At 49.3% G+C, this 25,091-nt stretch overlaps 1 protein-coding gene across 1 annotated transcript; it reads left to right on the top strand.

Annotated features, from left to right (window-relative positions):
- Window positions 1-11,352: 11,352 nt before the first annotated feature.
- On the top strand, window positions 11,353-12,255 carry LOC142279438 (gastrula zinc finger protein XlCGF66.1-like; the record flags this gene model as incomplete). Its single annotated transcript, XM_075332687.1, has 4 exons — window positions 11,353-11,494; window positions 11,624-11,803; window positions 11,885-12,008; window positions 12,092-12,255. Coding segments are annotated over exons 1-4 (546 nt in total), but the record flags the coding sequence as incomplete, so codon positions are not given.
- Window positions 12,256-25,091: the final 12,836 nt, after the last annotated feature.

Below are 25,091 nucleotides of genomic sequence, written 5' to 3'. Positions count from 1 at the left end.
TCCTGTAAGTGCTTTCTTGGATGATAAGAAGAACTCGGGGCTGTGGCTCGCACCCCATATACACCTAGTGGTCGAACATGATTGTCTGAGTCATTAAGCAAGTCCACTTGAAGGAGTGACATCTCTTCCCTCATTGTACTTGGATGTAGATAGTTAACAGGTCGATTTGGTGCAGGGTCATTCCTTAGTTGACCAGCCGGGCAAGTGTCTTGTAGATGGCCAGGCTGCCCACATCGATAGCATCTGCGCTGCGTCTCACTCCTTCCAGTTTGCATTCTAGAGAAGTAGGTAGGAGATTGATATGGATGTGCAGGTGCTGGAGGTGGTTGTCGATTTTGGAGGATGCCTCCACTGGATAGATGGGCATGTGGCCTGCAGATGCCCACAGCTATAACATCTTCGCTCTTCTACTTTCTTTCCTTGTCGCATTCCAGAAAATGTGATAGGAGCAACTGGAGGCACATTCACACTGGTATCCACATGAGGTGGTGATCTAGGAGGTCGAGGGACCATTGGGCACTGAAGGACAAGGAACCTCTGGTGTTGGGGAGCTGGTCATTTTTTCTCCCTCCGCTAGCAGCTTCTTCCACTAAGGCTTGATAGTGAATACCTCATCAGCTAGAGCAGCAGCTTGTTCCACTGTCTATGGTCTCCTCTCACGCACCCATTCCCGGATCTCAGTAGGGCACTTGGCATAAAACTGTTCTTTTAGGATGACCTGGATGAACGTCTCCCAAGTTAAGGCCCCTCTCCCTCCAGCTAGCGATGGCATACTTGTTTCAGTCTGTGGGCATACATCTTCAAAGACACTTCCCCATCACAGGCTAACGTACGAAACTGAGTCCTATAAGTATCTGGGGTCATGGCATAATGTTCTAGAATGGTCTGTTTTATCTCCCCATACTCACAATTCCACTGAGGGTCCATAGCTCTATAGGCGTCGGCAGCTCCCCTCTCCAAGAGGCCCACCAGGTGTCTGACTCGCTCTCTTTCTGGGACTTCCATTATTCGGCACTGATGCTCAAAGTCCTGGAAGAAGCCCTCAATATTGCCTGCAGCTTCATTAAATGGCTTAAAGTCCTTGCGGGACACTCTGGAGAATTCCCGCATAGTGGGTGCTGTGGTTATAGTCTGTCTGGAGCCTCTAGCTGCTTTCACGGCAAGCTGCCTCTACAGCAATGCCCTCTCCTTAGCTCCACGAGTAGCGAATAGCCTCCCTTTTATCTTCTATGGTGGTCTCCTCTCCCAGCAGTGCCATCTCCTCCTCATACCACACAACCATTGACTTTTTTGGGTATTTACCTCCAGCTCCCGTCTTTCCTCCCCTTGCTGTGGAAATTTTTCCTCGGTGCCATCTTGCAGGCAAGCGTTTTCCAAAGCCTCAATTAGTTGCTCCTTGGAGAGTCCTTTGTAGCCAACTCCTAATTCACGGGCCTTTGTTTTGAGGTTCGACATAGTCCAGTTCCTGTATCCTGAGGTTCTGGTTTCAGACGTTGATGGGCCATTGTCCTCCATTCTTTCTGCTCTGATCCCGCAGCTGCCAACCAGTTTGTGACGGGGTATGCAACATAGCAGTCAGGGACGCCAGGCCAAGGAACAATCCAACACGTTTTAATGAGGCAGGGAGCATAAAACATCCAATATCCAAATGGTTCTTTAGAGTCCACAAGGAGTCCACACAAGGAAAACAGATCCGGGGCGTCACACAGAAATCCAATGCCAAGGAAAATGTAACAACAGTCCTTAGATGTGTTCCTTAATCCGGTAGACTGGGACAACACAATCCCAAATAGCAGCTGTTCTTCAATGTCCCATAGTCCATACCCGGGCGGCAGGATCTACCCTCAGCACAGATCCTCGTCCTTCAGCCAGCAAAGCATCAACTAAACTCAAAAACATGTGGCTGATTCTTCCACCTCTCCTTAGATCCTCCCACTAGATGGGAAAGGGGTAACACACACTTTTTAGTATGTGACTTTATATGGAAAGGATTCCAGGAACTGCAGGCTTGTATTGGTTGAGTGTCATGCAGAGAAGAACAAAGACACCGTCGCCCACTAGATGTTGACCTAGGCCTGATTACATTAAAGTCCAGACACATAGGCCAGGGAGGGACAAACTGTTACATCTCATCCTTCCCTTCATCATCTTCACTGATGTCCTACCTCATCACACCAAGGTACTGTGCAAAGATAAGTTGACGTTCATCCACTACATCATCCTTCCTGGATTTACTACATGCAGCCGGTCAGGCATCGGAGGAAGGATAGCGAGTAACTTACCTACCATTGCTTGCACAGAGATGAGTGCTCACATTCCTCAGACACACCTCGCTCATGTGCATCGGTGGCAGACTTTTTAGATTTAACCATCAAGCAGAGCTGAGTGGGCTGTCCCCACCCACACCAGGGTCTCACTAGAGATTGTATATTGACAGTGAGATGTCAATCAGAGGAGGGGGCATGTTGTCGTGTCATGGGTTTGACATTATCGTCTGAGTAATGAGAAGTCTTGCTGGTTAAACATACGTAACAAAAAATAGATTGGACCTTGACAAGTCAGGCATCCCTGAACTCTATGTGTAAACCCTTGCAGCATGCTGGCTTCAGTTAGCAAAAACCTGCTAACAGATTCTCATTAAGACCTTCACTACCGAGGATGTACCGGTACGTCCTAAATCATGAAAGGGTAATCACTGCTGGCTGCTATGGTGAGCCGGCAGTGATCCCTGATCTGAACAGCAGACATGAGTGGATTGTGGATCCACCTGCGCCTGTTAACCCCTTAAATTGCACTGTCAAAATGTGACTGCGCGATTTAAATGGCCACAGTGGGGAAAGGCGACCGATGATTGCCATGGTAGCGACGGGTCATGTGATGACTCCTGTCGCTATCATGATGTAGTTCCTGTTGTAGAAGGCAGAGCAGCGGATGTAACAGGAACACAGCATTTCTGCTGATCTGAGCTGTGCAGCTCTGATCAGCAGAAAGGAATCAGCAATCAGACCGCTGATCCTTATCCCTAGGGGGACTAGTAAAATAAAAATAAAAAAAAGTTGTGTCCCTGACTTTGATACGTGCTGAGTCTGCATGTTTCCCAGCAGACGATAGCTGAATTATTAAGCCATCTCAGCTTTTAACACTACCCTTTGCTGTGAACTTGTTAAATGCAACCGTCAATCTCTGACAGTATCATTCTTTTCGCACCGCCATCATTTTATATTTGAATACCGCTTCTGTCCTCCCTTTTGATGACAACACAGCAATCACTGAGCGCTACATGCTTTGACACTGATAATATTTTTTATTATAACCCACAAATAGAGCTGCTGTAACCAGGATCAGCTCTGCTATTCACTTGCGTTCATACAATGGGCTGCTTACCCCTGTAACTGGGGCTCTCGTGGAGGTTACAGTGGAAAAAAAATGAACAATAAAGGACAAAAAAAAGTCTTATATCAATATTATGATTTCTTTGGTGCCATATTTCTGAAGATAATAAATATTATTATTATTATTACTACAATAATATTATTTCTAAGTAATAAAATAGTGATACGGATTTGTTTTAAATCTTTAACCTTTTCAAGACCTTTGGCGTATATTTATGCCAAAGGTCGTGTCTCTGCCTTTGATGTGGGCTGACACGCTGAGCACGCACCTTTCCCTGCACATGACACCTGATCTGATCAGCCGTCATGTGCCACTAACAGCCATGGGTGGGTCAGAGATCTACCCGTAGCTGTTAACCAGTTAAATCCCGCTGTCATTTTCTGCTTCCATGTGCACTCTCATAACGTGATGGATTGTCAGGACAGCCAGGGGTCTGTTAATGAACCCTGTGTCAGTCATGACTATCTTCCTATGAACGCTAGCTGTGAGGCGATGTTCATAGGAGATGATTATTCCTGCTGTACATAGCAGTGCTGATGCAATGCTGGGTATAGGATGATCGCAGCTTCAATTCCCCAAACTATACATGTTTCTTATCTACGTACTTTCTACAGGTCAGTATAAACATAATGCCGGGTCAGTTTTACCATAGAGTGAACATGGTAAATAAAAGACCCCCAAAATAATTGTGGAATTGCACTATATGATAAAATGAATGGTTTCATTCAAGAGTAAAACTCGTCCCACAAAAAATAAGTCCTCATACGACTCTAAGAACAAAGGAGGGAAAATGAAAAGGCCATGAAGGGGTTAAGAATATTTAAACAGCACCATCATAGTCCGCAGCGCTTTACACACATCATCATCACTGTCCCCATTGGGGCTCACATTCCCTATCAGTATGTCTATGGAATGTGGAGGAAACTGGAGGAAATGCAGGCAAACACGGGGAGAACAAACAAACTCCTTATAGATGTCCCTGGTGGGATCGGAACCCAGGACCCAGCGCTGCAAAGCAACAATGCAACTGATTGATATATGTTGTACACACACGGCTCCGCTCTGTACACCTCGTACACACACGGCTCTGCTCCGTACACCTCGTACACACAAGTCTCTGCTCCGTACACCTCGTACACACACGGCTCCGCTCTGTACACCTCGTACACACACGGCTCCGCTCTGTACACCTCGTACACACACGGCTCTGCTCCGTACACCTCGTACACACACGGCTCTGCTCCGTACACACACGGCTCCGCTCTGTACACCTAGTACACACACGGCTCTGCTCCGTACACCTCGTACACACACGGCTCCGCTCCGTACACCTCGTACACACACGGCTCTGCTCCGTACACCTCGTACACACACGGCTCCGCTCCGTACACCTCGTACACACACGGCTCCGCTCCGTACACCTCGTACACACACGGCTCCGCTCCGTACACCTCGTACACACACGGCTCCGCTCCGTACACCTCGTACACACACGGCTCCGCTCCGTACACCTCGTACACACACGGCTCCGCTCCGTACACCTCGTACACACACGGCTCCGCTCCGTACACCTCGTACACACACGGCTCCGCTCTGTACACCTCGTACACACACGGCTCCGCTCCGTACACCTCGTACACACACGGCTCTGCTCCGTACACCTCGTACACACACGGCTCCGCTCCGTACACCTCGTACACACACGGCTCTGCTCCGTACACCTCGTACACACACGGCTCTGCTACATCCACACATAAACTTCCCCTCATCCAGCACCATGACAACCAGCACAGCAGAGCCCTGCATACACTGAGGAGCTGATCATGTGACCCCTGACTCCTCCCCTCCATGTGACATCATCACAGGTCCTGTAAGCACAGAGCAGCCATATATCTAGTGTGCGGCTCTGCAGGTGGAGGTAGGTGCAGGGTATTATATATCTAGTGTGCGGCTCTGCAGGTGGAGGTAGGTGCAGGGTATTATATATCTAGTGTGCGGCTCTGCAGGTGGAGGTAGGTGCAGGGTATTATATATCTAGTGTGCGGCTCTGCAGGTGGAGGTAGGTGCAGGGTATTATATATCTAGTGTGCGGCTCTGCAGGTGGAGGTAGGTGCAGGGTATTATATATCTAGTGTGCGGCTCTGCAGGTGGAGGTAGGTGCAGGGTATTATATATCTAGTGTGCGGCTCTGCAGGTGGAGGTAGGTGCAGGGTATTATATATCTAGTGTGCGGCTCTGCAGGTGGAGGTAGGTGCAGGGTATTATATATCTAGTGTGCGGCTCTGCAGGTGGAGGTAGGTGCAGGGTATTATATATCTAGTGTGCGGCTCTGCAGGTGGAGGTAGGTGCAGGGTATTATATATCTAGTGTGCGGCTCTGCAGGTGGAGGTAGGTGCAGGGTATTATATATCTAGTGTGCGGCTCTGCAGGTGGAGGTAGGTGCAGGGTATTATATATCTAGTGTGCGGCTCTGCAGGTGGAGGTAGGTGCAGGGTATTATATATCTAGTGTGCGGCTCTGCAGGTGGAGGTAGGTGCAGGGTATTATATATCTAGTGTGCGGCTCTGCAGGAGGAGGTAGGTGCAGGGTATTATATATCTAGTGTGCGGCTCTGCAGGTGGAGGTAGGTGCAGGGTATTATATATCTAGTGTGCGGCTCTGCAGGAGGAGGTAGGTGCAGGGTATTATATATCTAGTGTGCGGCTCTGCAGGTGGAGGTAGGTGCAGGGTATTATATATCTAGTGTGCGGCTCTGCAGGTGGAGGTAGGTGCAGGGTATTATATATCTAGTGTGCGGCTCTGCAGGTGGAGGTAGGTGCAGGGTATTATATATCTGTGTGCGGCTCTGCAGGTGGAGGTAGGTGCAGGGTTATTATATATCTGTGTGCGGCTCTGCAGGTGGAGGTAGGTGCAGGGTATTATATATCTGTGTGCGGCTCTGCAGGTGGAGGTAGGTGCAGGGTATTATATGTCTAGTGTGCGGCTCTGCAGGTGGAGGTAGGTGCAGGGTATTATATATCTAGTGTGCGGCTCTGCAGGTGGAGGTAGGTGCAGGGTATTATATATCTAGTGTGCGGCTCTGCAGGTGGAGGTAGGTGCAGGGTATTATATATCTAGTGTGCTCTGCAGGTGGAGGTAGGTGCAGGGTATTATATATCTAGTGTGCGGCTCTGCAGGTTGGAGGTAGGTGCAGGGTATTATATATCTAGTGTGCGGCTCTGCAGGTGGAGGTAGGTGCAGGGTATTATATATCTAGTGTGCGGCTCTGCAGGTGGAGGTAGGTGCAGGGTATTATATATCTAGTGTGCGGCTCTGCAGGTGGAGGTAGGTGCAGGGTATTATATATCTAGTGTGCGGCTCTGCAGGTGGAGGTAGGTGCAGGGTATTATATATCTAGTGTGCGGCTCTGCAGGTGGAGGTAGGTGCAGGGTATTATATATCTAGTGTGCGGCTCTGCAGGTGGAGGTAGGTGCAGGGTATTATATATCTAGTGTGCGGCTCTGCAGGTGGAGGTAGGTGCAGGGTATTATATATCTAGTGTGCGGCTCTGCAGGTGGAGGTAGGTGCAGGGTATTATATATCTAGTGTGCGGCTCTGCAGGTGGAGGTAGGTGCAGGGTATTATATATCTAGTGTGCGGCTCTGCAGGTGAGGTAGGTGCAGGGTATTATATATCTAGTGTGCGGCTCTGCAGGTGGAGGTAGGTGCAGGGTATTATATATCTAGTGTGCGGCTCTGCAGGTGGAGGTAGGTGCAGGGTATTATATATCTAGTGTGCGGCTCTGCAGGTGGAGGTAGGTGCAGGGTATTATATATCTAGTGTGCGGCTCTGCAGGTGGAGGTAGGTGCAGGGTATTATATATCTAGTGTGCGGCTCTGCAGGTGGAGGTAGGTGCAGGGTATTATATATCTAGTGTGCGGCTCTGCAGGTGGAGGTAGGTGCAGGGTATTATATATCTAGTGTGCGGCTCTGCAGGTGGAGGTAGGTGCAGGGTATTATATATCTAGTGTGCGGCTCTGCAGGTGGAGGTAGGTGCAGGGTATTATATATCTAGTGTGCGGCTCTGCAGGTGGAGGTAGGTGCAGGGTATTATATATCTAGTGTGCGGCTCTGCAGGTGGAGGTAGGTGCAGGGTATTATATATCTAGTGTGCGGCTCTGCAGGTGGAGGTAGGTGCAGGGTATTATATATCTAGTGTGCGGCTCTGCAGGTGGAGGTAGGTGCAGGGTATTATATATCTAGTGTGCGGCTCTGCAGGTGGAGGTAGGTGCAGGGTATTATATATCTAGTGTGCGGCTCTGCAGGTGGAGGTAGGTGCAGGGTATTATATATCTAGTGTGCGGCTCTGCAGGTGGAGGTAGGTGCAGGGTATTATATATCTAGTGTGCGGCTCTGCAGGTGGAGGTAGGTGCAGGGTATTATATATCTAGTGTGCGGCTCTGCAGGTGGAGGTAGGTGCAGGGTATTATATATCTAGTGTGCGGCTCTGCAGGTGGAGGTAGGTGCAGGGTATTATATATCTAGTGTGCGGCTCTGCAGGTGGAGGTAGGTGCAGGGTATTATATATCTAGTGTGCGGCTCTGCAGGTGGAGGTAGGTGCAGGGTATTATATATCTAGTGTGCGGCTCTGCAGGTGGAGGTAGGTGCAGGGTATTATATATCTAGTGTGCGGCTCTGCAGGTGGAGGTAGGTGCAGGGTATTATATATCTAGTGTGCGGCTCTGCAGGTGGAGGTAGGTGCAGGGTATTATATATCTAGTGTGCGGCTCTGCAGGTGGAGGTAGGGCAGGGTATTATATATCTAGTGTGCGGCTCTGCAGGTGGAGGTAGGTGCAGGGTATTATATATCTAGTGTGCGGCTCTGCAGGTGGAGGTAGGTGCAGGGTATTATATATCTAGTGTGCGGCTCTGCAGGTGGAGGTAGGTGCAGGGTATTATATATCTAGTGTGCGGCTCTGCAGGTGGAGGTAGGTGCAGGGTATTATATATCTAGTGTGCGGCTCTGCAGGTGGAGGTAGGTGCAGGGTATTATATATCTAGTGTGCGGCTCTGCAGGTGGAGGTAGGGTGCAGGGTATTATATATCTAGTGTGCGGCTCTGCAGGTGGAGGTAGGTGCAGGGTATTATATATCTAGTGTGCGGCTCTGCAGGTGGAGGTAGGTGCAGGGTATTATATATCTAGTGTGCGGCTCTGCAGGTGGAGGTAGGTGCAGGGTATTATATATCTAGTGTGCGGCTCTGCAGGTGGAGGTAGGTGCAGGGTATTATATATCTAGTGTGCGGCTCTGCAGGTGGAGGTAGGTGCAGGGTATTATATATCTAGTGTGCGGCTCTGCAGGTGGAGGTAGGTGCAGGGTATTATATATCTAGTGTGCGGCTCTGCAGGTGGAGGTAGGTGCAGGGTATTATATATCTAGTGTGCGGCTCTGCAGGTGGAGGTAGGTGCAGGGTATTATATATCTAGTGTGCGGCTCTGCAGGTGGAGGTAGGTGCAGGGTATTATATATCTAGTGTGCGGCTCTGCAGGTGGAGGTAGGTGCAGGGTATTATATATCTAGTGTGCGGCTCTGCAGGTGGAGGTAGGTGCAGGGTATTATATATCTAGTGTGCGGCTCTGCAGGTGGAGGTAGGTGCAGGGTATTATATATCTAGTGTGCGGCTCTGCAGGTGGAGGTAGGTGCAGGGTATTATATATCTAGTGTGCGTCTCTGCAGGTGGAGGTAGGTGCAGGGTATTATATATCTAGTGTGCGGCTCTGCAGGTGGAGGTAGGTGCAGGGTATTATATATCTAGTGTGCGTCTCTGCAGGTGGAGGTAGGTGCAGGGTATTATATATCTAGTGTGCGGCTCTGCAGGTGGAGGTAGGTGCAGGGTATTATATATCTAGTGTGCGGCTCTGCAGGTGGAGGTAGGTGCAGGGTATTATATATCTAGTGTGCGGCTCTGCAGGAGGAGGTAGGTGCAGGGTATTATATATCTAGTGTGCGGCTCTGCAGGTGGAGGTAGGTGCAGGGTATTATATATCTAGTGTGCGGCTCTGCAGGTGGAGGTAGGTGCAGGGTATTATATATCTAGTGTGCGGCTCTGCAGGTGGAGGTAGGTGCAGAGTATTATATATCTAGTGTGCGGCTCTGCAGGTGGAGGTAGGTGCAGGGTATTATATATCTAGTGTGCGGCTCTGCAGGTGGAGGTAGGTGCAGGGTATTATATATCTAGTGTGCGGCTCTGCAGGAGGAGGTAGGTGCAGGTTATTATATATCTAGTGTGCGGCTCTGCAGGTGGAGGTAGGTGCAGGGTATTATATATCTAGTGTGCGGCTCTGCAGGTGGAGGTAGGTGCAGGGTATTATATATCTAGTGTGCGGCTCTGCAGGTGGAGGTAGGTGCAGGGTATTATATATCTAGTGTGCGGCTCTGCAGGTGGAGGTAGGTGCAGGGTATTATATATCTAGTGTGCGTCTCTGCAGGTGGAGGTAGGTGCAGGGTATTATATATCTAGTGTGCGGCTCTGCAGGAGGAGGTAGGTGCAGGGTATTATATATCTAGTGTGCGGCTCTGCAGGTGGAGGTAGGTGCAGGGTATTATATATCTAGTGTGCGGCTCTGCAGGAAGAGGTAGGTGCAGGGTATTATATATCTAGTGTGCGGCTCTGCAGGTGGAGGTAGGTGCAGGGTATTATATATCTAGTGTGCGGCTCTGCAGGAGGAGGTAGGTGCAGGGTATTATATATCTAGTGTGCGGCTCTGCAGGTGGAGGTAGGTGCAGGTTATTATATATCTAGTGTGCGGCTCTGCAGGTGGAGGTAGGTGCAGGGTATTATATATCTAGTGTGCGGCTCTGCAGGTGGAGGTAGGTGCAGGGTATTATATATCTAGTGTGCGGCTCTGCAGGTGGAGGTAGGTGCAGGTTATTATATATCTAGTGTGCGGCTCTGCAGGTGGAGGTAGGTGCAGGGTATTATATATCTAGTGTGCGGCTCTGCAGGTGGAGGTAGGTGCAGGGTATTATATATCTAGTGTGCGTCTCTGCAGGTGGAGGTAGGTGCAGGGTATTATATATCTAGTGTGCGGCTCTGCAGGTGGAGGTAGGTGCAGGGTATTATATATCTAGTGTGCGGCTCTGCAGGTGGAGGTAGGTGCAGGGTATTATATATCTAGTGTGCGGCTCTGCAGGTGGAGGTGTGTGGAGATTCCCCATTACTGCAGCAGGCGGCATTAACCCCTTCAACTCTGAGACTTTCTTGGAGTTTTTCTCTCGCTGATTTCTATGAATCGTGGCCGGAAGTGAGGAAACACGTCTGCCCTCGGTCCTCGGCCCCTTTCTGCCCTCAGTCCTCGGCCCCTTTCTGCTCTCAGTCCTCGGCCCCTTTCTGCTCTCAGTCCTCGGCCCCTTTCTGCCCTCAGTCCTCGGCCCCTTTCTGCTCTCAGTCCTCGGCCCCTTTCTGCCCTCGGTCCTCGGCCCCTTTCTGCCCTCAGTCCTCGGCCCCTTTCTGCTCTCAGTCCTCGGCCCCTTTCTGCCCTCAGTCCTCGGCCCCTTTCTGCCCTCGGTCCTCGGCCCCTTTCTGCCCTCAGTCCTCGGCCCCTTTCTGCCCTCAGTCCTCGGCCCCTTTCCGCCCTCAGTCCTCAGCCCCTTTCTGCTCTCAGTCCTCGGCCCCTTTCTGCCCTCAGTCCTCGGCCCCTTTCTGCCCTCAGTCCTCGGCCCCTTTCTGCCCTCAGTCCTCGGCCCCTTTCTGCCCTCAGTCCTCGGCCACTTTCTGCTCTCGGTCCTCGGTCCCTTTCTACTCTCAGTCCTCGGCCCCTTTCTACTCTCAGTCCTCGGCCCCTTTCTGGCCCCACACAGTATAATGTTCCCCCAGAATATTCTCATTATATGTTTCCCCTTATTATCTCCAGTAATTGTATTATTACAGCGGATTCTCTATGATGTTACATCGTCATCTTCTCCCCATTCAGGTCAATACAATATCGGATCCTCTCAGTGGAGATCTTCTATAGAAGAGAATTCTCCTGATTGCCCCGTGAAGGATGGATATGGACAGGGACAAGACGGCGGAGAGGATATTACACCTCACCCTAGAGATCCTCTTCCGGCTTACTGGAGAGGTGAGAGATTCTGATGACGTCACATTACATCAGTCTTATCTATGGGAATAACAGATGGACAGAACTGGAGAGGTGAGGACTCTGGAAATGTCTGGAGTGAGATTTATTACTGTGTCTCTCCATAACCAGGATTACACAGTAGTGAAGAAGACCTCTAGTGAGTGCTGTCAGCCCCCTGTGTCTGAGGGATGGGGAAGACCCCTGAGCCCAATCACGGCGCCTCCACCTCACCCCCCGATACATGAGGACATCAATGACCAGAAGATCCTAGAACTCACCTACAAGATGATTGAGCTGCTGACTGGAGAGGTGACACTGCTGGGAATGCTGGGACATTATACAGTAACGCTATGAAGGGATCGGGGGTGACTGTATCATTGTATGTGTCAGGTTCCTATAAGGTGTCAGGACGTCACCGTCTATTTCTCCATGGAGGAGTGGGAGTATTTAGAAGGACACAAAGATATGTACAAGGACATCATGATGGAGGTTCCCCGGCCCCTCACATCACCAGGTAATAGACAGGACTAAATATACATGGCCTATAATTATCTGTATGTAAGGAATGAATTCAGTCCCTGTATGTGTCTCCTCCAGCTCTATCCAGTAAGAGGACAACACCAGAGAGATGTCCCCGTCCTCTTCTCCCACAGGACTGTAAACAAGAAGATCCCGATGTTCCTCAGGATGTGTTTCCTCCAGCTCTATCCAGTAAGAGATATCTACTCATGTACTTTCTGAAACCTCAGAATTCAAAGGATGTAAATAGATCATACCTAACAAAAAACCTTCCTAAAAACATACATTTATTGATAAATATTTAAAATATAAGACAATAATGGATTATTTATACACAAACAATACCAAAGGAAGACAAACTCACTAGTGCACAGATGAGGGAGGAGAGCTAATAAATGCCCTATGATAGGGACCCACTTATGTACACTACTTGACAGCGGAGGTCGGCACCCTATATAGTCGATATGGGGCCCCCACTCGTCGTCGACTCTCCCTTACCTCCCCTGGCTCACTCTTAACTAAATAAAGAAAAAAGTGCACGTGCCTATTAGTAAAGTGCTAAATAGTGCTCACACAACAGGGCGCAATAAATCAGGGGAGATACTTATCATTCTGATGTGCCAAAACTACGCCTCAACGCGTTTCCCCTTATGGTTCATCAGGAGGCCGATATAATCTCCATGCCATTGATAACTTGATATACTGATGCTTATCATCCGGCACATCAGAATGATAAGTAGCCCCCCTGATTTATTGTGCCCTGTTGTGTGAGCACTATTTAGCACTTTAGTAATAGGCACGTGCACTTTTTTCTTTATTTAGTTAAGGGCGAGTCAGGGGAGGTAAGGGAGAGTCAACGACGAATGGGTGCATCATATCGACTATATAAGGTGCCGACCTCCGCTGTCAGGTAGTGTACAGGAGGGGTCTCTATCATAGGGCATTTATTAGCTCTCCTTCCTCATCTGTGCACTAGTGAGTTTAGGGTGCTTTACATGCTGCAACATCGCTAGCGATATCGTTAGCGATGTGACACACCAGATCGCAGGTGCGATCTGCCGAGATCGCACATAGGTCGTTTATATAGCGCCGGTCACATGTGCGATCTGCCGTGTCACATCGCTAACGAGAGCGCTAGCGATGTCACAGCGTGTAAAGCACCCTTTTGTCTTCCTTTGGTATTGCTTGTGTATAAATAATCTATTATTGTCTTGTATTTTAAATATTTATCAATAAATGTATGTTTTTAGGAAGGTTTTTTGTTAGGTTAGTTAGTCATGTACTTTCTGCACTAATTTTGTGTTTACATTTTTAGACTTTCTGCTCTGGTTTTTTCAGTTGTATTTTCTTTGCTTCTGCTTCTTCTGCTGTTTGCTTCTAGTGCCTTCTCTATGTCATTATGAAGGGAACTCAAGACCTGCAGAGGGTTCATGAATACTCAGTCTCGCTAAAAATAAGCCCTAATTACAGTCAGGGCCAGCGTTGGGAGGAGTCAAACTGTGCAATTTCTCAGGAACTCCACTCTCTTAGGGTCCCCATCAGTTTTATTCTAAGGTTGATTGTTTAAGGACCTTTGATGACTTCAAAGTCATGTGACATGATGTAACCAAAGGTCTCTTAATTGCAGGAGTCTAAAAGAACTGAACAGAGGACAGGCTGGCATGCAGGACTGGTATTAGGGGAAAAGGAGAGCAAACTGGACAATTTCACAGGGCCCCATTCTCCTAGGGACCTTAGTGTTTATATTCCGATTGTAGCACTGCTTAACGTTTTTGACATCACGTCATGTGACCAAAGGTCTGTTAATTACAGAAGTCTAAAGCTGAAGAGGAGACAGGCTGGTGTGTGTGTGTGTCTGTGTGTTCACGCTAGTTTTAACCAGCTTTGCTAAAATGGGCAGAGCTTGGCTAGAAGAAGGGTGTGATGCCACCGTTTTGTCTAATTGATAACAAACTGTGGCGTTCCCTATGCCAGAAATCTCACTCCAGTCCGTGATGTCATTTTTCAGTGTATGGTCTGATGAATTGGAGCCCCAATGTTTATCTGTACAAACCACAAGACCCTGCTACCTGCTTTGGTTACAAAGCCTTAGGATAGGCTATCAACGTTACAGTCCCAGACAACACCATTAAATATACATCATCTGTCTCTAACAGAGGCGGCTCTTAGAATTTTCAACTTATCTGTCAACATAGTTACATAGTTACTTAGGTTGAAAAAAGACCTAGGTCCATCTAGTTCAACCTTCCTCCACCAGTTCTACATTTGGTCACTAAGTCATTTATAACCAACAATGTTTTGTGTACTGAGGAAATCATCCAGCCCTTTTTTAAAAGCTGTTATAGTATCTGCCATTACTACCTCTTGTGGTAGTGTATTCCACAGTCTGACCACTCTAACTGTAAAGAACCCTTTCCTATTTAGGTGTCGGAATCGCTTTTCTTCCACTCGCAGTGAGTACCCCCTGGTCCTTAGTACTGTCTTTGGAAGAAATAAGTCATGTGCCAGTCCTTTATATTGACCACACATGTATTTATACATATAAATGAGATCTCCTCTGAGACGTCTTTTTTCTAAGCTAAACATATCTAACTTTTTCAACCTGTCATCATATGGGAGGCCTTCCATTCCTTGTAATAGTCTAGTTGCCCGCCTTTGAACTGACTCTAACTTCTGAATGTTCTTTTTAAAATGTGGAGCCCAAAACTGGATCCCAGATTCCAGATGTGGCCTTACAAGTGATTTATAGAGGGGTAACAATACGTTGGGATCACGGGATCTAATCTCTCTTTTTATACACCCTAAAATCTTGTTTGCTTTAGCAGCTGCTGCTTGACATTGAGTGCTGCTGCTCAGCTTATTTGTAATGAGAATACCCAAGTCCTTCTCCTGTTCTGTAGTCCCGAGTTTACTTCCATTTAATGTATACGCAGCTATAGGATTACTCCGTCCTAGGTGCATTACTTTACATTTATCAACATTAAATCTCATTTGCCAAGTATCTGCCCATTCTGACATCTTATCCAGATCTTTTTGTAATATTGTACTATCCAGGTCAGTTTTTAATATCCTACATAGTTTGGTGTCATCGGCAAAGACTGACACTGTACTATCAATCCCATCCACAAGGTCATTAATAAAGAGAGTAAAAAGAATCGGTCCAAGCACAGATCCCTGCGGCACCCCACTGCTGACTATAGCCCATTTAGAGAATATACCATTTATGACTACCCTTTGTTTCCTATCTTTTAGCCAATTCCTTACCCAGTTGCATATTGTGTCCCCTAGTCCTTGTTTCTGGAGCTTTAGTATAAGGCTATTATGTGGTACAGTATCAAATGCCTTTGCAAAGTCCAAATAAATCACATCAGCTGCATTACCAATATCCAGGTTTGAACTTACCCCCTCATAGAACCCCAACAGGTTGGTTAGACACGACTTTTCTTTCATGAATCCATGCTGTTTGTCAGTTATCATATTATTTTCTGCAATATATTTTTGCATGTCATCCCTTAAAATGCCCTCAAAAACTTTGCATACTACTGATGTCAGGCTTACTGGACGGTAGTTGCCTGGATCTACCCTCTTACCTTTCTTAAATATCAGTACCACATCAGCAATCCTCCAATCCTGAGGCACCAACCCTGTTACAAGTGAGTCTAAAAAGATGAGATACAGCGGTCTGTCGATTACGGAGCTCAATTCCCTCAATATTCGTGGATGAATGCCATCTGGCCCTGGGGATTTGTCAATGTTTAATTTACTCAGACGTAGGCGTACTTCATCTTGTGTTAAATTAATTATATCGGGTGGTGGACTTTGATTTTTCACTTGTTGAATGATCCCTGGTACAGTCAGTTCCTTGGTGAATACAGATGAGAAATGCCTATTTAATATCTCAGTCTTTTGTTTGTCCTCTATAACTAACTTGTTATTATATTTTAAGGGGCCGATACTATCCTTTGTTTTCCTTTTGGCATTAATGTATTTATAAAAGATTTTGGGATTTATTTTAATGTAATTGGCGATTTTTGTTTCAGTAGCTAATTTTGCTTGTTTGATTTCTTTTTTACATTTCCTATTGATATCTTTATACTCCTGCAATGCTATTTCTGTATTCTCAGCCTTTAAGATTTTAAATGCCCTTTGTTTTTGTTTTATTATACTTTGTACAGTCTTATTTATCCATAGTGGTTTCTTTTTATTCCTGGACATTTTATTACCAGAGGGTATACGTTTTTTACAGGACTCTAGTAGTATATCCTTAAACTTACCCCATTTATGTTCGGTATCCCCAGTTACCATGACTTTGTCCCTATCTACACATTTAAGCTCTTCCCTTAGTTTGTTGAAATCAGCTTTCCTAAAATTCCAGGTTTTAGCATTCCCCCTTTGAAATGTTCTATTGAATATTATGTTGAAGCTTACCATATTATGATCGCTGGTGCCCAAGTGCTCCCGGACCTGTAGATCTGAAATTGTATCCGGTCTATTTGACAGGACCAGATCTAGCAAATTATCTCCCCTGGTCGGTTCACCTACCATCTGAGAGAGGAAATGGTCTTGAATGGTAGATAAGAACTTACAGCTTTTAGCAGAACCAGAAGATTCTATGTCCCACTGAATGTCTGGATAGTTGAAATCCCCCATAATAAGAACCCGATTATTATTATTAGCTGCCTTTTCAATTTGTTCCAGCATTTCACCCTCTATTTGTTCAGGTATGTTAGGAGGCTTATAGCAAACTCCAATTAGCATTTTTCCATTATTCCCCTCCCCATGTACATTTACCCATACTGACTCTACATTGTTGCTGTTCCCCTCAATGTCATCATACAACACAGGTTTTAGGTTAGATTTAATAAATATACACACCCCACCACCTTTTTGGCCTTTCCTGTCCTTCCTAAATGTACTATAACCCTGTATGTTTGTCACCCAGTCATGGCTTTCATCCAGCCAGGTTTCCGTAATGCCCACCACATCATAATCCATGGTTGACATAAGAGTCTCCAATTCATTCATTTTGTTTGCAAGACTTCTTGCATTTGCCAGTAGACATTTAATCCTATTAACACCTTTATTACTCCTAGCCTCCCTACATTCCTTGTATGTCCCATCCCCCCCTAATCCTACATTGACCCCTACCGTCTCCCTGTCTCTATCTGCTCTATCTATCCCCTTATTTGCTCCACTACCCTCCCTCCCCCCCGATCCTAGTTTAAAAGCTCCTCCATCCGTCTGACCATTTTCTCCCCCAGCACAGCTGCACCTTCCCCATTGAGGTGCAGCCCGTCCCTACCGTAGAGCCTGTAGCCGACTGAGAAGTCGGCCCATTTCTCCATGAACCCGAACCCTTCCTTCCTGCACCAATTTCTAAGCCACATATTTATCTCCCTAAGCTCCCGCTGTCTTTCTAGTGACGCTCGTGGCACCGGTAGTATTTCTGAAAACACCACCTTGGAGGTCCTGGACTTCAGCTTCTCTCCTAGTTCCCTGTAATCATTTTTAAGGACCTTCCACCTGCCTCTAACTTTGTCATTAGTACCAATGTGCACCATGACCGCTGGGTTTTCCCCAGCCCCACCCAGCAATCTGTCTATCCGATCCACAATATGCTGAACCCGAGCACCCGGCAGACAACACACTGTTCGGCATTCACGGTCTCGGCGACAGATGACCCTGTCTGTCCGCCTAATTATAGAGTCCCCTACCACCAACATCTGTGTGGGCTTTGCTGCACTCCTATTTCCCTCCTTCCTACAGCAGTTGTTTTCCTGGTTGCTAGGAGCAACATCCTGCTGTAGTGACCCTAGTCCAGGCCCTTCATTCCTAATATCAGCCAAACAGGCATATTTACTAGGTTGTGCCAGGTCAGGACTAGGCTCCCTGACACTTTTCCCCCTACCTCTTCTTCTAACTGTTACCCAGCTACCTACCTCTGGGTCCTGATCTTCCCCACTTCCACCCTCCTCCATATCACTGGCCCCAGCCAGAGAAAGCTCAGTGAGCTCTAAACTCCTCTCCAGGTTTGCAATGCCCCTTAGTGTTGCAAGCTGCTTATTTAGATCAATTACCTTGGCTTCCAAATACGCAACATGCTTGCATCGAGTGCAGATATAGTCACCCTCGAACGGCTGCTCAAGGCAACGTTTGACAGCGTCATCACAATGGAACTCACACATACCAACTCCTGTCGGTGATGATGTAACTAACTGAAGAGAAGACATGCTGGCATGCAGGACTGGCATTAGGGGAAAGGGAGAGCAAACTGGGCAATTTCACAGGGCTCCCATTCTGCTAGGGGCCCCAGTGTTTATATACAATTATAGGACTGCTTAAGGATTAGGGATGAGCGAATGTATTCGCTACTGTTCGGTATCCGACGGATAACAGGCTATTCGTACCATTCAGTATCCAACAAATAAAACTGCATCCGCTCCGATACTTTCAGCTTCATTTCTGACTTCCTGTCGTCTGTTCTCCAGCCAATGAAGACATGTCCAGGTCGAGAGAGAGAGAGATTTCCAACCTTCTACAGGCTGTGCCCATACTGGTGCTGCCTTTTCCCCAGTCACCACAGCTTGCCGTTAGGTCCAAAATGAAATTATTCTGGTTTTCCATAGACTTACTTTGGGCATCGAATATTCACGAATAGTTGAATAGTGGTAACATATTCGCCGGATATTCGGCGAAGCGAATATTAGGGTATTCAATCAACCCTATTAAGGACCTTTTTGACATTGTCATGTGACCAAAGGTCTCAATTGAAAGAATCTAAAGCTGAAGAGGAGATAGGCTGGTGTGTGTGTGTGTGTGTGTGTGTGTGTGTGTGTGTGTTTGTTTGTTTGTTCACGCCAATTTTAACCAGATTTGCCAAAATGGGCAGAGCTTAGCCAGAGCAAGGGTGTGATGCCACCGCTTCTCTAATTCTTAACAAACTGTGTTGTTCCCCATGCCAGAAATCTCACTCCAGTCCCTGATGTCATTTTTCAGTGTACATCGCCGGTCTTGATGAATTGAGCGCAAATGTTTATCTGCACAGACCACAAGACCCTGCTACCTGCTTTGGTTGCAAAGCCTAAGGATAGGCCATCAACGTCATAGTCCTGGACATCCCCGTGACTCCGGAATGTCTGACTAAAGGCCTTGACCTCCACCCAACATCCCCCCTACCCCTCCAGGGTTCTTATCTAAAATAAACACAAACACTGCGTGACATTGGATATAAAGGCCACAGCAGCCCCATTTATTATTAACAAAACATAAACCATGTAACAATACAATTCTTCATTGAAGAACCCCCGAAAAAGGAGGGGGGGGGTACCTGAAGGTTAACCAAAATGTTCTTGCAACATCAGCCCACCTCCTGACCCTCAGCCGCAACACACCGACTCGAGAGCCCAAGCCGGATGTTGCCCACACCATGTCCTGCTGAGACTCAACCCAGCAAGGACCCGTTTACCAAACAATTGCACCGCTAGAGGTAACCCGCTCCGGCACTGGGTTCCGTCCTCTCCTCTGTGCAAACCCCCACCTTCAGACACCCCCCTCCTTTCCGCCGCTGCGACAAATACGATCTTCCTCCTCTTCCTCGTCGATGTCGAATCCAAAATCAGGGCGGGCGGGCGGGAACGATTCCAGTCACCGTCCAGGTAGGAATGGCCCACCCCCCTCTGACCTGCCCTATATACGACCCCCTATAGCACCACCCCCTGACCAATCACACTGACCCCTGATCCTAACTGATCCTTAGCACCACCCCCAGATTTCGCGCTCAAACTGACTTTCTCCATTAACCCCTTATTAACCCTATGGCCTGGCATCCCTCCTAGTCATGTAGCCCTCCCTTGAGCCCCTTTGGGGCAGCAGTCCGGGCTCTTCCTTGACTCCGGAATGTCTGACTAAAGGCCTTGACCTCCACCCAACATCCCCCCTACCCCCCCAGGGTTCTTATCTAAAATAAACACAAACACTGCGTGACATTGGATATAAAGGCCACAGCAGCCCCATTTATTATTAACAAAACATAAACCATGTAACAATACAATTCTTCATTGAAGAACCCCCGAAAAAGGAGGGGGGGGTACCTGAAGGTTAACCAAAATGTTCTTGCAACATCAGCCCACCTCCTGACCCTCAGCCGCAACACACCGACTCGAGAGCCCAAGCCGGATGTTGCCCACACCATGTCCTGCTGAGACTCAACCCAGCAAGGACCCGTTTACCAAACAATTGCACCGCTAGAGGTAACCCGCTCCGGCACTGGGTTCCGTCCTCTCCTCTGTGCAAACCCCCACCTTCAGACACCCCCCTCCTTTCCGCCACCGCGAGTGCGCATGACCCCTTGTGCGCGCGAGTCCTCCCACAGCAACAAAGCCTTCTCGACCCCCTCCATGAGCCCTAAGGCCCAAATATCATTCCCCACCGAATTTAAATGGACCCCGTCCCGCCGCAACAAGTCGGCGGATGCCGCTTCCAACTCCGGGTGCCGAACAGAGACACCCCCGACTCGGGAAATAAAACGCCCAATCTCACGATTCACTTTGCTTCGTGCTCTGTTAACCGCCTCCACCGACCTGGCGTGCCGCCATGCCCGCCGCGCAACAATATCAGACCAGACGATTACTAGACCCGGGTGGGAGGACAGGAGCCGCAGGCAATCACACTTTATATCTTGTATCAGGTCCCTGGAAGCCCGGAGACCCAGGTCATTCCCACCCGCGTGTAGTACTACCACGTCCGGTGTTCTATCCAACTGTGAATGGTGACGCCAGGTAGGCAACACCTCGCTCCACAGCATACCCCTGACGCCAATCCACCGCACTGTCGCCTTTTCCCTGGGGACCCCCAACTGACGGCCATCCGGACGTATTCCCGCACGAAACGCCCCCCAATACACGTACGAGTGGCCGAGCACCCACACCAATAATGGTAATCCTACAAAACAAAAGGTGACAACATGGGGGAGGGGGGGGTGGGGGGGGGGGGACACACGTGGAAGAAAAAAGGGGGCAATGAGTACCAAACAAATACCGCCCCCGACCCCCCCCCCCCCCCCTCCAATATCTCACAACAAGGTTGGCCGGACGTAAGATCTAAACCTGGCCGAGTCCCAGCGTCCAATCTTGCGGAGAGCCTGCGCACCCAGGCCCCAACGAGCCGCCTGAGTCGCAGCCCCAATCCTAAAGGAATGCGACGCGAACTCAGCCTCGTTGAGACCGCAACACTGCAGGCACCTCCGAAAGATACAGACGAATTGGTAACTGGACAAGGCTGACCCGTCCTGGTGGGACAAGAGGGACCCCGGGCGGGTTCCCCTCACCTCTAAAAATGCCGACAGCCGTTTAACGGGGCACTCCGCTAAACCAGGTACACCCCACAGTTCCACCACACGACCTCTACCCAGCTGGTCCGTCTTTGACCGTCTCAAGCAACACCGCACCGTATCCATACCACATGCCACGTCCTCCAACAACAAACCTCCGTAACTCCTAGTGTTCCTGCTCACCAATTCACTAATTCTGAACGCCCCAAAGAAGGCCAAAACAAAAGCGGTCCCAAACAAAAGGCATTCATACTCTGAGAAACACACACGGGCAAGCCCAGCAGTTCAAAAGACACCGGGCGCCGAAGGTCTCGGCGCGCCCCCGTCCTACGGTAACCCTTCAACGCCTGGGGAACCCAGAAATCCTTAGTGACACCCTTCCAGCCCAATAACCTGAAAAAGAAAGCAATGCCAGCCAACCTGCCCGCAACCGCCGACCATGAAAGGCCCTCTTCCTTTGCCCTGCCCATCATGAACAAAACCAAATAAACTCTGTCACCTTCGGGTACATCACCTCCCACCTCCTCCACCAATTCGAGCCAACGGTCCCACGCTGCATTAGAGCTGCGCCACGTGCTGGGTGCCACCGAATGCTTGATCAATTCCCAGGCCGGCTGCAAACCAGGTCCCACAACCAGACGGGCCACGCGGTCTCCTGCTGCTCCGCGTCCGGCGCCAGCATTCGAAAACGGTCCCACTGGAAGCGAGATAAAGCATCAGCCACGGAATTCAGCACCCCCGGCACATGTACAGCGCAGACCCACAAGTTCAACTCCAAACATTTCAACACCAAATGACGCAAGAGATCCACCACCGGGGGGAATCAGCTGTCAACTTGTTAACACACTGAACAACCCCCAGGTTGTCACACATGAAACGCACCTTTCTGTCTTTCAAATCCTGTCCCCAAACCTCTATGGCCACGACAATAGGAAAAAGTTCCAACAAGGCCAAATTCCTAGTCATACCGGAAACCCGCCACGAATCAGGCCACCTGCCGGCACACCATCTCCCCCCAAAATATGCCCCAAAACCGCTGGACCCTGCCGCATCCGTATAAAGGACCAACTCCTCATTGGACACCACCTCACGAAGCCACAATGACCGTCCATTATACAGCTGCAAAAAACGGGACCACACTCTCAGGTCCGCCTTGTGCTCCACCTTCAAACGCACAAAATGCAAAGGGTGCAACACACCGGTAGTGGCTTGAGCCAAGCGACGGGAAAAAACTCTTCCCATCGGCAAAATCCTACACGCAAAATTCAACTTTCCCAACAGGGACTGCAAATCCCGCAAACGAATCTTCTTAGCCTCAATGGCCCCTTGAACGCAACGCCTCAAATCCACCAGCTTGTCCTCCGGCAAGCGGCACTCCATGGCAACTGTATCTAACTCGATACCCAGGAATTTCAGAACAGTAACCGGACCCTCCGTTTTTTCAGGCGCCAACGGAACGCCAAAGCGGCGAGCAACCTGCTCCACTGTCCGAAGCAAAAGGGAACACTGCGAGGATCCAGCAGGTCCCATGCACAAAAAGTCGTCCAAGTAATGCAAAACTGAATCTAGGCCCGCCTCCTCCTTAATTACCCACTCCAAAAAACAGCTAAACTTCTCAAAATAGGAACATGAAATTGAGCAACCCATAGGCAAACAACAATCCACATAAAACTTGTCCTCCCACCAACACCCCAACAGGTGAAAACTGTCCAGGTGCACCGGTAACAGACGGAAGGCGGCCTCCACATCCGTTTTTGCCAAAAGCGAGCCACGACCCAGCTTCCTCAGCCATTCCACCGCCTTATCAAAACGCACATACGATACCGAAACCAGTTCCGGATCAATACCGTCGTTCACCGACCTGCCAGTAGGATATGACAAATGGTGAATCAACCGAAACTTGTTAGGTTCCTTTTTTGGGACCAACCCCAACGGGGACACCACCAAGTCGGGCAATGGAGGGGCATCAAAAGGCCCCGCCATCCGTCCTAGTTCCACCTCCTTCTGTAACTTATCTGCAACAATCTCACCATGTAGGCGGGTCGACTGTAAATTTTTTAAACGAATCTCTCCCGTCTTAACAACTGACGGTATCTTGAAACCAAAACTAAAACCTTCACTCAACAATTCCGCCGACACCCGATCCGGGTATCTACTTAGAAACGGCGCCATCCGATCTACCCTCAGGGTCCTCCCTTTTTGACGAAGGCTCTGCGGCCTTCCCTTTTCCCTTCCGGTAGCACTTGAGATAACTGTGGGCGCCACCACAGCCCGAACACTCGTGCTTGAATCGGCAGGAGGAACCAAATCGGCATTCCTTTTCATTGAACTGCCAGCAAACGCCCTTTTTGGGCCCCGGCGAGGTGCCAAATGATCCCCCGCCGGTACCCCCTGGAAAGGACTGCGATGCCGACTTAGGCGCGGCCATCAGTCGCATCCATAGACTGATTTCTTTGTGGTCCCACCGTAAACTGGGTCTGACCGCTTTCCTCTGGCGAAACTGCTCATCATACCGTAGCCAAGCAGTCCCCCCATAGGTCCTGTACGCCTCACAAATGGAATCCAGATAACAAAAAAGCGCCGAACAGTTATCCGGAGCCTTTTCCCCCACCACACTGGCCAGTATCACAAAGGCCTGCAACCAATTCTGAAAAGTGCGAGGAATAAGGTGATAACGCCGCCGTTCTTCCTCGTCCTTTTTGCTCTCGTCCGGTTTAACCCGATCCAGGTTAAACTTTTCCAACGGAAGCAATGAGAATATTTCAACATATTCATCCTTCCATATTTTTTCCCTGGTCTCCTGCTTCAGATGCGCCCCCAACGGCCCATCAAAGCAGACATACACTTCCCCTCTCGCTTTGTCATCTAAGCAAACGATATCCACTGCAGCCGCAGCTGCGGCAGCGGGAGCCGCAGCTGCGGCAGCGGGAGCCGCAGCCGCGGGAGCCGCCACCACCGGCTCAGTAACCACACTGCCACTGGCAACCCCTCCAGCCGCAGGAGCCACAACCTCCTGCCCCGTCGCTCCCTGCCACACCATGCTAGGGCCCCCCACCGGGGCAAACAAACCCCTGACCAACCTCAACAACTCGGATGCCACACTGCCGTCACCCGGCACTGCATTCATGACCTGCCCACCACTCGGGCCACCAAGCAAACCACCCGTACCACCTACCACATTCAAACCCTGCACGCCATCCATACCACCAGACTCACCATCCATGGCCAAACCAGGTGTACGAGAAATAGGAAAAACTGTGGTCTTACCAGGCTGACTCCGAGAAGATCCCGAAACAGCCGTCACATGTCCTCCGCGTCGCACTCCAGCCGAATCCCTGTCATCAACGATATGGTCCCTGATGCCGTCCTCCGCGACGTCCTCCTCCAAGATGGCATCATCCTCCTCACTGGACCCAGGTCCAGGGAGCCCGCCGTCCGGCAGACTCGACCTTAGACCCCGTCCGCCCGCAGAACCACTTGTCCTCAGCGCCGTCCGCGACGATCCAGATGCTGGCGCCTCCGTGTAAACTCTGCCTGGGGCATGCCGGCCGGCATCCCCGCGCGCTCCAGCGGACCCCGACGCCGTCCTGTCGCTGTCCATCCTCTGCGTCGAAAGGCCGGGCCCCGCTGATCCGGGCCGTCTCCTTGCATAATCCCCCGCCGGCAATGGGACCCTATGCTCCTGCATAGGCCCCGCTCGTGTTTCCGCCCGTGCTGCCGGTGCCACTGCGGCCTCATCCATGGCCTGTG

This window comes from Anomaloglossus baeobatrachus, unplaced genomic scaffold (assembly GCF_048569485.1).
Source record: "Anomaloglossus baeobatrachus isolate aAnoBae1 unplaced genomic scaffold, aAnoBae1.hap1 Scaffold_4318, whole genome shotgun sequence".
NCBI lineage: Eukaryota > Metazoa > Chordata > Amphibia > Anura > Aromobatidae > Anomaloglossus > Anomaloglossus baeobatrachus.
This window is presented reverse-complemented; position numbering and strand designations above follow the sequence as displayed.